Raw genomic sequence first — 13084 nt, 5'->3', positions numbered from 1 at the left:
TATTCATTATCACCAGTAGAATCAGTAGAATTGGAAGAGTTTGAATCGCAAGGAGAATCATCTCTAAAGTGCTCAATTGAAATTTCAGAAGTAGACAAGAATGCAAGATCTTCTTTCTTTGCAATATCAATCATCGTTTTGATAATTTCGAAGTTTTGCAAAACCATCCTCTTGTTATTGAAACAAAATATTAATAAAAGAAGTAAATAAAATTAAGTACCCAAAACTTACGACTAAAGATATAACAGTGGAGAGATATTCAGCTATCTTGTTCATCACTTGATATGTTTACTTCTTTCAGGTTGGTATGTACAATTACTCCATCAATAATTTTGGTCGCTTTAAATTGTAAGTTAAGCTTGTTAAACTGACACGAAACAGCAGTAATAAACGTAGTACAGTCTTCATATGGGAGGAGGTATGACCAATAAACCAATGCCTTTTCTCTCAAGTCCTTCGACTTCATGTTATCTCTGGCACTTTTTTTAAATGTGGGTTTATCCTCGCAAAAGAAACTAGCGTTCAAGCCAGCTACATGAGTAAAAATAAAATCCAGTCTGACATTTTTCTGTTGTGGTGGTAATACTCCTATTGTTCGCAGTGATTTAAATATTTGAGAATGGCATTCAGATCTAAAAGACAAAAATTTAGGATACTTCATTTTTATATTTATTAGTCTTATCGTTTAGTTTCATAACCAGATTTAACAGAGAAAACAAAGTCAAAAAGGTCTCCATAAACATTTCTCCTATTTACCAATCCTGGTGAGGATCTAAATTCATCTCCGCAGTTGCCATTACGTAAATACCAAAGAGAAAGTTTAGTGCGTTTAATATTCAGGGACTGAATATTCCGCCTGAACTTCTTCTAATGAAAGAAAATACGTTTACAACGGTAAGAAATGCAGAAGCATTGTGTTTGTGGGTGGCCGAGGGTATGGTTTGGGATCCAGTATTAAGATCACTTGAAGTACAGGGGATTTGGAAACCAAAAAAACATAGCTTGTATACTTCTGTTGAGTTGAAACCAACGAGCATAATACCTCTCAGATATGTATTTTTTGCTTCAACAAATCATCACATCCAATTTCAATATCATCCGCAAAATACAAGTCTATCGTCAAAAGTATCAATGGAACGTCGGTTTGCAACAACAGTAACTGTATATCAGTCAAGCTAGCATGTTTTCATAAAGCAAGAGACTCTACTTCCGCTTTAGCTATAGGAATACTAGGATTAACAAGTCTTCTTTTTGGCTTACCTCTTCCACCCCTCAACCCTAAAAAAATCAGTCAATTCAATACTGAACCCATTTATCATGCCGTCAGATCCTTCTTCAGAAGAAACGATAATAGACACGCTATCGATGATAGCAATACTTATTAAGGTAAAGCACTATACTCAAAAGTATACTCTTGTGTTCTAATCTTATTTTTTATTTCATTCATACATATGCCTCAAATTATTATTTCGGTAAGACTTAAAGTTTATTTCAAACTCATTTGCTGTATAAATACTATTTTTTTGAGATCCATAATCCATTTACCTCTACAGTATTTCCTATAAATCATGTCGCCTCTTTGTCCAGATTCACCAACCCATAAATTAAGAACATAAAAAACACATATTGGCCAATGACAAGACTGCAAATTGGGAGTTTGTAAACCCGCAAAAAAAACACATAAAGTCGCACTGATTTCCAGCCCTATGAATCTCTTCACACTGTTGTACCAAAAAAAACACAATTCACGTTCCGCAGTTTTTTTTTATTTTTATTTTTTCGCGCACCCTTATTTTGAAAATATTTTTGTTTTTTATCCCTTTTCTTCATTTTAACAAAACAGCCCTCCTGGAAGCCTTGTTTAATTACTTTCAAGCCTTTTAATCTCTACATAAAACTATAACAATTACACAATGGTAAAGAAATAAAAAAGTCAATAAAAAGGACAGGGAACTAATTATTATAAAATAAGGCTGATAGTGCTGCACCCGATTCCACTTCAAACAAATTTGATCGCAAAGAAAAGGTTCCCACCTTATCTCAATCTGCTCGATCAGGTCTTCAGGTAACTTTTCTGAATAATATGACGTATACCTGTTATTGACACTTTTCTTTGTACCAGTTTCCTGTAGGTCGTATTCATCGTTATTTAAAAGCAAGAGGACACAGCAATGCACGCGTTGGAGCAAAGGCTGCAGTCTACACGGCTGCCATTCTCGAATATCTTACAGCTGAAGTTCTTGAATTGGCAGGTAATGCTACAAAGGATCTCAAAGTCAAGCGTATCACACCCAGACATTTACAGTTAGCTATTCGTGGTGATGAAGAACTTGACGCGCTCATTAAGGCTACTATTGCAGGCGGTGGTGTTCTTCCTCACATTCACAAATCCCTTATTGGAAACACAAAGACCGGAAAGAAGATTTAAACGAGAAACAAAACAAAAAGACACACACACACAGAGAGAGAAACGAAAACAAAACATTCTCCTTCAACTTATGCTACCTTTTTTTATTTTTTATTTTTTTTTTGTAATCGTTCTTTTTTTTTAAAAATTCTATTAAAACCTTTCCATTTTAATACATGCTAATTCCCACATTACCTCTTCCAAAGGACATTAAACTGCATGACAACATGCTGTTGTATCGCGAAACCACTCCACTATACCTTTGAGCTTGTTATCATTACACAATGCATCGCAAACAGATACCATCTTCCTTAGAAACTCTGTATGTATCTAAAATAAAAATCAGGGCACAACTCTTCCCGTGCGGAATGTTTTATTTTTAAAAAAGTGTCACTTTTCAAACTGGATCAGCATGATCTAAAACTGCGCGTATTCAAAAAAAAAAAAAATTTCAATCTAGTCCGTAGCGTACAATTGTCATAACAAAAACCGCCAGGCACATATTTTTATTTATTTATTCATAAACGTCTCGAATCAGGAGCGAGCAAGAACATCTTGTCAAATACAACAGGTCCTCCGTGACGCTTTAAAAAGAACCTAATCTTCGAATACAATCCTAAATCGCCACGCAAAAGTTCCCATAACAACGGATGCAACCAGTCCCCTTTCAAGTCACTAAGGGCGTTTGAAAGATCTATTCAAATACTTACATCAGCACACGCTACACACATAACATGTTTTTCTTTCTTACCTGTGACCGCAGCTAAAAGATCACGAGGAATCGTGCCATTTAAAGACTCAAACTCAAGATGCAGAGATAAAATAGTTCTATAAGCTGCCATGAAAATCGTTGCTCTTGAGGTGATACCAAATGGTCCGTTTTGCATAAACTACAAGAAAACATTATTATACCTCTGCCTTATTGCATCAAAAACCCCATAACTTACGGTTCTAGACATTTTCTTTACGGTTTTGCTGAAAAGCTCAAGTTGTTGCACTCTGGCAATCATTTGATCTAACTGAACCTGCACTGAATGTTTCATATGAAGTGTATCAAGATCCACATGGGCCCATTGAACGTCAATCAAATCTTCCTTAAAAATGTTGGGATCTTCTTTAGCAAACAAAACCTTGGATTGAGAGCATTCATTTTCCAATACAGTCTCTATAATATATATATTTTCAGTCTTCCATTCTCTATTCCCACTCTTCACTCTTTACTTACGCAAGGATTCAGGTCCAGCAAGGGTATGGGCAAGTGTTGATTCTAATAATTTTGACTGATCAAAGCGACCTGTTAAAAATTTGTGCACCAGCTCCAATGCACGTTCATGGTGCACAGGGGCTTGTAATTGAAGTGCTTCGGACACAATACAAGCGGTATCATCACGTACATCCACATCGTCATCTTGCAAGAGCTGTGCCATGGCTAGACCAGCTGTTACACGTGCATCTTCCTTATTGTTTTCATCAAACGTACTAGCAAAGACCTGTGTAGATGTGAACTGAAGGGACTTCACAACAGCCTCACGTAAAGGCAATGTAATATCCTTTTGACTGTACTTTTCAATATATCCACTCCAAGTGACCAGACATTGTTGAACCCAGTCAATATGAACAGGATGTCGAAGAATCTGGGCAAGCAATGCACCCAACAAAGGAAGCACGGATTCAGTAACAGATAAGGCTCTCTTTTCGGCAAACTGGACCACAAGTTTGTCCCAATATTGCTCCAATGTAAAGGGCATATCCGAGTCGGCAGGATAAGGATTGGAAGAACTGAGCGCCATTAAAAGCTTGGCAGTCAAAACATAACAATTTAAGCTATCCTCACCGGAGAATGTTCTTTGCACCAGGATACATTGTAAACGCGTGTAACGGGAAGCGCATGCATCGTCTGTAGCATGCGTAGAATCAGTGAAATAATTCAAGAGCTTTTGAAGCACCAACAAACGCACTTCATAATCACGATCCTCCAACAAAAATAAGATACTATCCAGCTTGGCATCAGGTTTGTTTAAAGTACCCATTACTGTAATATTAGCCATATTTTCACGGAGTAAATAAGATCCAATACCAGATACTTGGTCTTTCTTAACAGATTCAACGCAATAGTCCTTGGCTGTGCTGCGAAGTGTCTCAAACTTTTCATTTGAAAGTTGAATCAATTCTACATTTTACATTGTTAACATATGAATGTACATAATTTATCTTTTTCAATCTGTCCCGTACCTTCTGTCAGCTCTTTACTCTTTCCTCCCGTGGTCATCCACTTGGTATCAAAAAAGAACTCACTAATAATGCTCAAAAGTAAAGCTCCATTCATGTTACAGAATCTTTGTTCACGCAACAATGCCAATGCGCCCATCATCATCTCAGGCATATCATTGATAAATTGATGATATGAAGCAACGGCATCCGAACTAGCGTAAAAATGTCCACGCAACAAGAACTGCACTTGAAGGAAACGGCCATGAATCTCGTTTTGTGTGATGGTATTTGAGATGTTCAACAAGTACTTGATAGTAGGTACGACATCCAAAACCAAAGGCACAAGCGCTCTGGCCGCCATTTCACGGGTTTTGTAAATAGCACTAGCAGCACAGGGCATGACGAGAGGGATAAAGGGTGTCAAGACGGTCTCTTCATCATTGACATCTTCGGTAGAAGGTTGCATACGAGATAAGAGTGTCAAAATAGGATAAAGTCCAGGATGAACACTAGCTGCTAACGAATTCTTTAATAGCTGTTCAACCGCTACGGCCAATTCCTTCAAAAGGTAAGGATGAAGATCAGGGAAACGAACAAAGAACTCTCGACCGGTTAAAGTGTTGACGTGACTATGCTCATCTCTAGTTTTCTTTGTACCAAAAGTTCTTTGTAACAAGGTAGAGAACAACATAACGGAACAATTACGAATAGCCCAACTATATAAAAACGCTTTTTTTTTAGCAAAAAAAAAAAAAAAAAAAAAAAAAAAAATAACAATAATTGTCATAATTATAATTTTTACCTGAATGAGGAAAATCCATTGATAGCTAAAGAGAAACCACCAGACGCATATTCCAAAACATGTGTACCCAATTTAGAATCCATAAAGATAGTACGCAAAATATTATACGCATGGACTTGGGGCAGATCAATTCTTTGATCAGCATCTACAGGAGGCTCTTCGCTGGCAAGTTTCATAAGATACTTCATGGCTTTACTCAAAAGATCCTTCTTGACAGAAGGTTCACTACTGACAATAGCAAGAATACAAAGAGGGAGGCCAGCACTACGACGCGTAATGGAGATATTGCTGGATGTTAAACTATCCAAGTTTTCTTGTAGCCATTGAGCGGGGATTTGAGATATGGAAGCATCACGCGAAGTCAACAAACGTGTACTAAGAGATACATAAGCAGGATAGACAGCAGAGAACGCACCACGATGTCTGATGTTTGTTAAAAGATGGCGGAAAAGAGATCCACTCTTGACAAGATCTTCGTGAGTGAGGATGGTGGTATTGGATTCTTTGGGAGAAGCAGGTGCCTTAGATACAATCACTTGTAATAAAGAACTGGCTTCTTTAACTGCACGCCAACAACAACTCAGAATTACTTGATGTTTAGGTCCAGAATCTTCATCATCTTCCTCATCATCCTCTTCTTCTTCTTCATCATCATCTCCTTCACGGAAACTAGTGGGTACTTGACCTTCAGGGGAAGGGTCTGATAAAACAGGCATGACAGTATCACATGTAACATGAATCAATTGGATGGCACGAGCATGTGTCTTTCTCCAAGCCGCAAAATTATTCTTGACATTGGCACTGGTATAATCCAATTCTTGAAAGACATATTGAAGTGCCAACAAAGTACCATGCATAGGATGTTGTTGAGCAGCTAATAAGATATTAGATTTAGCAACATTGACTTGTTTCTCAAGCAAATCCAATAATCTCTCTGTGAACACAACAGCAGCATCCCCATTTGTCGCATTAGCATGAACAGTGACATTTTGTTCAGGACTGAGATCAAATCCAAGTCCAACCACATATTTGGTAAAGATCAAACGGAAGACCATGGCACCACTATCACTTTCACCAGCACGAGTACTTACCACATTGTTCAAACCCCACCAAAGCAAGTCCTGTACATCTGACTTGGACTCAATACCGGGAAGAGGACTAGGGAATTGGCACAAAATTTCAAACGCTTGTACACGGTTGAAATCATAGGGGTTCAAGAACACGTCAATTAATAATTTGGAAAGACGAGGGTTGGCAATAGGCATCTTGAAGGGGAAATCAGGTTGTTGATCTGTGAAGCCTTCAATAGGAGGTAATTCGGTCACACCAAAGATCTTGACAGTGATACTTAAAATGCGTAAGGCGGTAGCCACACGTTGATAAGAAGCACCAGGGTAAAGAGATTCAGCAGTATGATCACAAAGCCAAAACAAAAACTCCTTGGCTTGATCAATAACGACTAAAATATCTGCAGCTTCAGTCAATGCAGTTTCCTTTTTGTCTCCTTCCGCCTTTTCAGCATACAACACAAGCGATTTATAGTTTCTATATTGCGAGTAAAGGTTGCCTCTGAGTCGAGTCAAGATTTTAGCAAGATGGGCACACATTTGTTGACGAAATTCAGGGGCAGTCGAGTTCATGTTGAGAGGAATAAAGAGTCTCAACATTTCTAATTCGGTAGGTGTGACTTGAGCAGTTGCTTTACGGGATTCACAGAGTAAACCAAGGACATCCATACGGACCTGTGCATCACTATGATAAATAGCCAATTTCAAAGTATCAACCGAGATTTTTCCTTTTTCCATCGCATCTCCTCCTGTATAAGCTGTACCGTCCACAATATCCAAACCGCGACCCGATTTTAAAACAGCAATAAAAGCATTCAGTCTAAGTTTGACGTCTAATGTTTTCCATAAAGGATGTTGCATATCTTGTAAAATATGAATGATGTACCAAAAGGCCTGAGGGCCGATTTTGAACAAGGGTTGCAACAAGAATCCACTGACATTTTTACGTAATAATTCAGAGGAAGAGGTCAAGCACTGAAGCATAGGAGCGACCCATAATTCAACCCACTCTGTCGTGGCCTTTTTGACAAGCACATCGTCACTTTGCTTGATCTTTTCGTTATGGCCCTTGAACTTTTGACAACCAGGGATGGTGTCTTGTACGCGACGGTACAAGAAAGCTAAACAAAAATAGGTGATTTGAGGACACAAGACTAGACTGTCCATAGCCAAGAAACATTTATCAATCAAGTGAGGCTCGATAGATAAAAATGCGTCTGTATCAATCTTTTCGACCAACATGTTTAAAAGTGAATATTTCACCTTTCTGTGCCAATCCATAGCCAATAAATTCTTTAACAAGGTGCGCACAAAGTGTGTATATTCTTCGGCGTTGATTTTAATCTGCAAGGTGGATAAAGAAAGTTCAAAGATGGATCGAACCTTGTGCTGGATAGAATCGATAGGATCATCCCAATGATCCCATACATATTGGATCAAGACATTCATGTTATGTGGTGTAATGGGTCCAGATAATGAGTTCATAAGTTCAGGATGCTTTTCCATAATTTCTTTGGTTTGTTGAAGCCATGTTGCCATAGATTCAAATGCAATCACTTTACAAGAAGAATCTAATTCAGCCCTTCCACAGAATAAATCGACGCTGGTAAAAATGATTTCTTGGAGATTCTTTGAAGGTGTACTATGGTAATAATAATAGTAAAACTATGATTTAGATGATAGTCTTCTTTTGCCTCTCATTGTGTGGGGGTCTTACTCTTTGATGGCAGGTACTAAAACCAAATCAGTGGGACAGTCTAAAATAACGATTTCCTTTCTTAAACTGGAAACCAAACCTCTCAAGGCAAAAACCATGGGAGCATCACGACTATTCCAACCTTCTTCACCTACCAATTTTTGAGAAGGAGTTACACCCAATGTAGCTTCAATATGTTGTGTGGTGGTATTGGTAGTGGTACTAAAAAACCAGCCGAGTACCCAATCACGGGCAAACTCTTCATTGTTTGCCAAATTGATGAAGGCCCCAATAGCCATACCAGCCACTTGATTACATTCTCTAATAAAAGTCGTTGTATCCACACAAATGTCTAATAAAGTCTTTATGAGTTGGCCTAATAAGGCAACATCTGTATCTTTTGTATTCGACTCGACTTTTTCAAACATGCGTGGACCCACTTCCAACTGTCTAGATAATAAAACAAGAACTGTCTTGACTGTGAATTGAATATCGTTCATGAATTGATCGACGTGAGCGCGATCGTTTTTTAATTGATATTGAGCAGTCAAAAGACCTTGCACGAGGAATTGGAGTGTATGTTGGTAAGTGTCGATAATTAAACTACGGCCTAAAGGGAAGCTCAAGGTCGCATAAATCGTCAATGCTCTTTGTGAAAGAGGTTTGCCCTCAAAACTTTGTTCGGTGGATTCAGTCGAGGTGTATTGCATATAATAGTCTGTAAACTGGATATCATCTTTTCCTGTACATTGAATGGCTGCTTCAATCAAAGGAACAAACGTACGTCGAGAAAGGTTTTCACAGGCTGCAAAATAACCTAGTGAGGCAATTGGTTCGACAAGCGCTTTAATTTGTTGTAATTCCTCGGGCTGTAATTTTTCAATAGCACTAACGTTCTTTTGCATAGCCTTGACTGAAATAAGGAAACATGAATGGTTTTTAACTAACCAAAAGAAAAATTATGTTTGTCTTACCAGCTTCCTTGATACAACGGGCTTGTTGGTCATAAGTAGCTTCTTGACAAGCAATGAGCTTTTGAAGGGCCATGACAGCTGGAATTAACTTTACGTTGTTTGAAGAGGCAACATATTTATCAATAATAGTCTCCCAAGACTTGAATAATTGTTGGGGAAGTTTGACAGGTTTCAAGCCTTTTCTTGCCTTTTCCATGGTGATATGAATAAGAGCTGAAAGAAAGTAAAAGTAAAAGAAAAAAAAAAAAAGATTATTTTTTTAATTTTTGATTGGTGGCTTGTGCTATTCAAACGGGTTTGGTTTATTTAATATGTGTATGTATATTTTTTGAATATTTTTTTGAGAGTGATTGTGTGAGTGAGTGTGTGTTTGTTGTATAATTATGAAGAGGTAGGGATACAGCTCATGATTTCTTCACAGAGGTCATTGGCGATAGAGGGATTACTTAATCTAAGGGCATAACTAACTAATTTTGGCTCGGCACTGTCATCTTGTTTTTCGAATCCTGCAAATCGAACAAATTTATCTTGCATAATAAATACTTTCATGCCCTCAAAAAGTAATAAATTTAAAATTACTCGGTAAACTGAATCTGTTCTCATAACAAGACGTGTTTGTAATTTCTCATCCTCTTCCTTTTGATTAATACGAACTGTACCAGCACCACGCTCCTTCCAACTACCAGAAACTGCATCCAAAACCAACAATTTAGCCTTGGTCTGGTAAATCGTCTTTTCATTTTCCTCTCCGGTCGTGACTAAACAGGGAGTCAGGATCATCATGTCACATATTTAAGCTTTTTTTTTTTTTGTTAATTTTTTATTTCGTATCTTACCCTCAGTCTGTTGTTTAATTCCAGGTACTTTAACCCTAGCACTTTCTCCAAAAGCAGTAGGTGTATCAGTATTACTTTCGTTGTCACTTTCGTTCAACTCGCTATCCTTATTATTGTTGTTACTGCCGCCGTTGGTGCTGTTGTTCTCTAAATCTGTGCTAGCGGAAGACGTGGCAGGTGAATGTGGTAAAGCTAACGCATTTCCCGTTGCTGCTGTTGCAAAAGGGGATGTAGTTGCCTTTGCAAATGAGCCAAAAGAAGGTACAGACGTGCTGGTGGTGGTGTTAGTGATAGTGCTAGTACTGGTGTTATCCATTTTGGTTGTATCATTTGTAGTTGTTGATGAGGACTTGAATCCACCAAATCCTGAGCTACTTCCAAATCCACCGAATGTAGGTTGCTTTGCATAAACAATTGTCAGTTAAAAACAATCATATTTATCCGGACAATGAATAAAGACTCACCTTGGATGGAGTGGGTATAGTTTGATGTGAAGCACCCCAACCTTTAGTTCCGAAACCAGAAGAAGCTCCAAAGGTGTATTTAGGCTTATCGGTTTCTTCAGCTTTAGCAGGTTTTTCTTCTTCTTCCTCTTCAGCAAACTCTCCCCAATCGTCCTCATCATCTTTACCTCCTCCGAATTTAGCAAGCGAATTAGCAGTCTTTTCTTCCTCTTCAGCAATGGTGCCCATGGCTTCATCGTCACTGCTTTCTGTCAAACTCTTATCAGTAGTTGACATGTCCTTCATGTTTTTACGAATAGTATTGACTGTAGCTGGGCTATCTTCATCGTCACGTTTACTGTTTGGAAAAAAAGATTAATAAAAAAAACTTTTTTTTTTCTGTATGTTAATAATGTGTAAACTTTACGTCTTTTTAGGTGCAGAGACGATTGTAGAAGCTTCTTCAGTAGGATTAAGCTGAAAGGAAAGTCGAGTTAAAATCAATTGGGTTTTTTACTAGAATAAAATAAATTACCTCGTCCTCTACCTCTTGTTGAGAGGCGGGTTCGACAGATTGTGCTCTGCCTCTCTTCTTATTCAAGGCAGATTCGTCTATAGATTGAATTATTGGTAAACGCAAAGTTTGTGAATTACATTTATATACGAACCAATATCAGTTAAGGAATCAGAGGGTGAAGACATGTATAAACTCTGGTTTTAGGAAGGGTTATATAAGAGAGAAGAGAGAAGAAGAAAAAAGTTCGCGCAAAAAAATAAATAAATAATAATAACGACGGGGCTTTAACAATCTTACAATCACTTTTGAACAAAGAACGCCGTTTCACTTCTCACCTGTTTGTAAGGTCACGTCTGTTTCTCACAGAAATACATTGCTTTTTGGGCTTGAAAGCTCATTTGGTTTTATAGTTTGGAAATATGTAGTAATAGATGCAGTAAGAATCTATTCTATATACGTTATTCATAGTGGCATTAACACATGGAATACAAAGCGTCCCACGTTAATCACAAGTTCTATAGATAACTTTCTGATGGGAACTATTAATACAACTTCATATACAAAGAATCAAATAGTTTTAAAATGGAAACACTTACATGTAACTTGATGAAGGAGTTATGTCCCGGATAGCATGATATGTAGGGAATCGGTAGGGCGATGCTATTACCCGTGTCACGCCAGTACTTTACGTTTAGTCATAAATATGAAATGTAACAAACATATAGATCTATGTGCAACACAGAATCAAATTGATATCTATGTTTGGTATAAATGCTTTCAATTTAAAGTGGCAGAAATGAATACTAGATGTTCATTTTGCTTAAAAATAACACTTGTATATGCATTATAACCAAGCATAGGAGGTATCCTGTGTATATTTTATTATAGAAACACATTATATCCTAAACGTACATACATCTTTTCCTGCTTGTCACATAACTGGGTGATCCGAAATAATTTGTTTAATCAGACAACACATGTAAAGCTGGGTCCACATAAGCATTTAATGTACAGTACTTTCAGTCCCAATTGGTCTAGTTTTTGCCCTGGAACAAGATATTTTGTCGCATCTAAAGTATAGTGTTGTGCTTTTAAAATTAAAAATATCGCAAATTTAATTACTTATTAGATAGGACAGCCAGTAAGATAGCCATTGAAACAATTAACAGAATAACGTGCAAATCCTTCAAAAGATGGCTGAGCAACTTGATTGTTAGCATCTGCAATTGTTTGTAATATGGCATCTTTATCTGAGTATATGAATTTTTTACTATAAGAGTCTAAACTTTTCGATTAGGTTAACTTCTGGGGGAGTAAATACACTGTTACAGAAGCATGTATCAATCTATCCTATTACGATATCAAAAGAACAAGAACTGATACATTTTGATTATCAGGTTTGTGTATTAAAAAATCCTTCTCGAGGTTTACATAATATAAATGTGTGCTTTATAATCTTATTTCTGTCCTACTCATAGCTATTTTTGAAGGCAGTATCCCCTCTATTAAAGAGCAATACAAAAAAGAAGATAATTGCTTGTTTATTGATCGTTATAGCAGGAGTTGGGAAAGGTATTACAACAACTCCCTCACTGCTTTAACTTTTTATTTAAAGAGAACAGTTCCTGTTCTATGGCTTCAACTGATCGTCGCAGAGATGCTCGCCTTACATGTTCTGGTGTATCTAGGCAATCGCATAAAAGTATTTTGCGTGGAAGTTTGATGTTTGTGACGCTTGTGGACGAAATAGTGTTTCTAGGACAACCAGACGTTTACAACCAGAATGATATATGTTTGTGTGAGAGTGCCACCGAAAAATATACATAAATATGTTCGAAATTCCATTAATATCTTCAATAAGTGTGCAAATAAGTTGCCTATCTAATCCTGTTAGTCTGCTTATATACCATGACCAAATAAAGTTCGAAAAAAAAATTAGACCAATTGGGACTGGAAGCACAGCAATTCAATAAAACTAGCAAAAACTCAGAATCTTGCTCGTTGTCATACTTTGTGGTAACGAAAAATTGCTCACGCTTAATAGGCAACTTAAATTATTGCAAGGCAATGACAATATTTATTAGCTGAACAGAGTCTATTTCTAACCAAAGCCATTGTGTACATTCAGTTT

At 37.3% G+C, this 13084-nt stretch overlaps 2 protein-coding genes across 2 annotated transcripts; one reads left to right on the top strand and one right to left on the bottom strand.

Moving 5' to 3' along the window:
- Positions 1-1815: 1815 nt before the first annotated feature.
- EV154DRAFT_459364 (histone H2A.V) lies at positions 1816-2788 on the top strand. The gene is made up of 3 exons (XM_051597479.1): positions 1816-1916; positions 1973-2065; positions 2123-2788. The coding sequence occupies exons 1-3, from the start codon at positions 1914-1916 to the stop codon at positions 2426-2428; spliced, it is 402 nt and encodes a 133-aa protein (XP_051460790.1). The 5' UTR covers positions 1816-1913; the 3' UTR covers positions 2429-2788.
- Positions 2789-3624: 836 nt separating this feature from the next.
- On the bottom strand, positions 3625-11138 carry EV154DRAFT_536598 (putative death-receptor fusion protein-domain-containing protein; the record flags this gene model as incomplete). The annotated part of the gene is made up of 11 exons (XM_051604148.1): positions 3625-4577; positions 4640-5334; positions 5421-8129; positions 8205-9096; positions 9158-9370; positions 9643-9915; positions 9994-10393; positions 10458-10794; positions 10864-10913; positions 10972-11048; positions 11105-11138. The coding sequence occupies 11 exons, from the start codon at positions 11136-11138 to the stop codon at positions 3625-3627; spliced, it is 6633 nt and encodes a 2210-aa protein (XP_051460789.1).
- Positions 11139-13084: the final 1946 nt, after the last annotated feature.

Source organism: Mucor mucedo (genome assembly GCF_025094135.1).
Source record: "Mucor mucedo strain NRRL 3635 chromosome Unknown EV154scaffold_17, whole genome shotgun sequence".
NCBI classification, from domain to species: domain Eukaryota; kingdom Fungi; phylum Mucoromycota; class Mucoromycetes; order Mucorales; family Mucoraceae; genus Mucor; species Mucor mucedo.
The sequence above is the reverse complement of the archived record's forward strand: the minus strand, read 5'-3'. Positions and strand labels throughout refer to the sequence as shown.

Excerpts from the sequence above, each read along its gene's own strand:
- EV154DRAFT_459364 (XM_051597479.1), top strand. Across the intron at positions 2,066-2,122 it reads CTGCTCGATCAGGTCTTCAG|TTTCCTGTAGGTCGTATTCA; the intron begins GTAACTTTTCTG and ends TCTTTGTACCAG.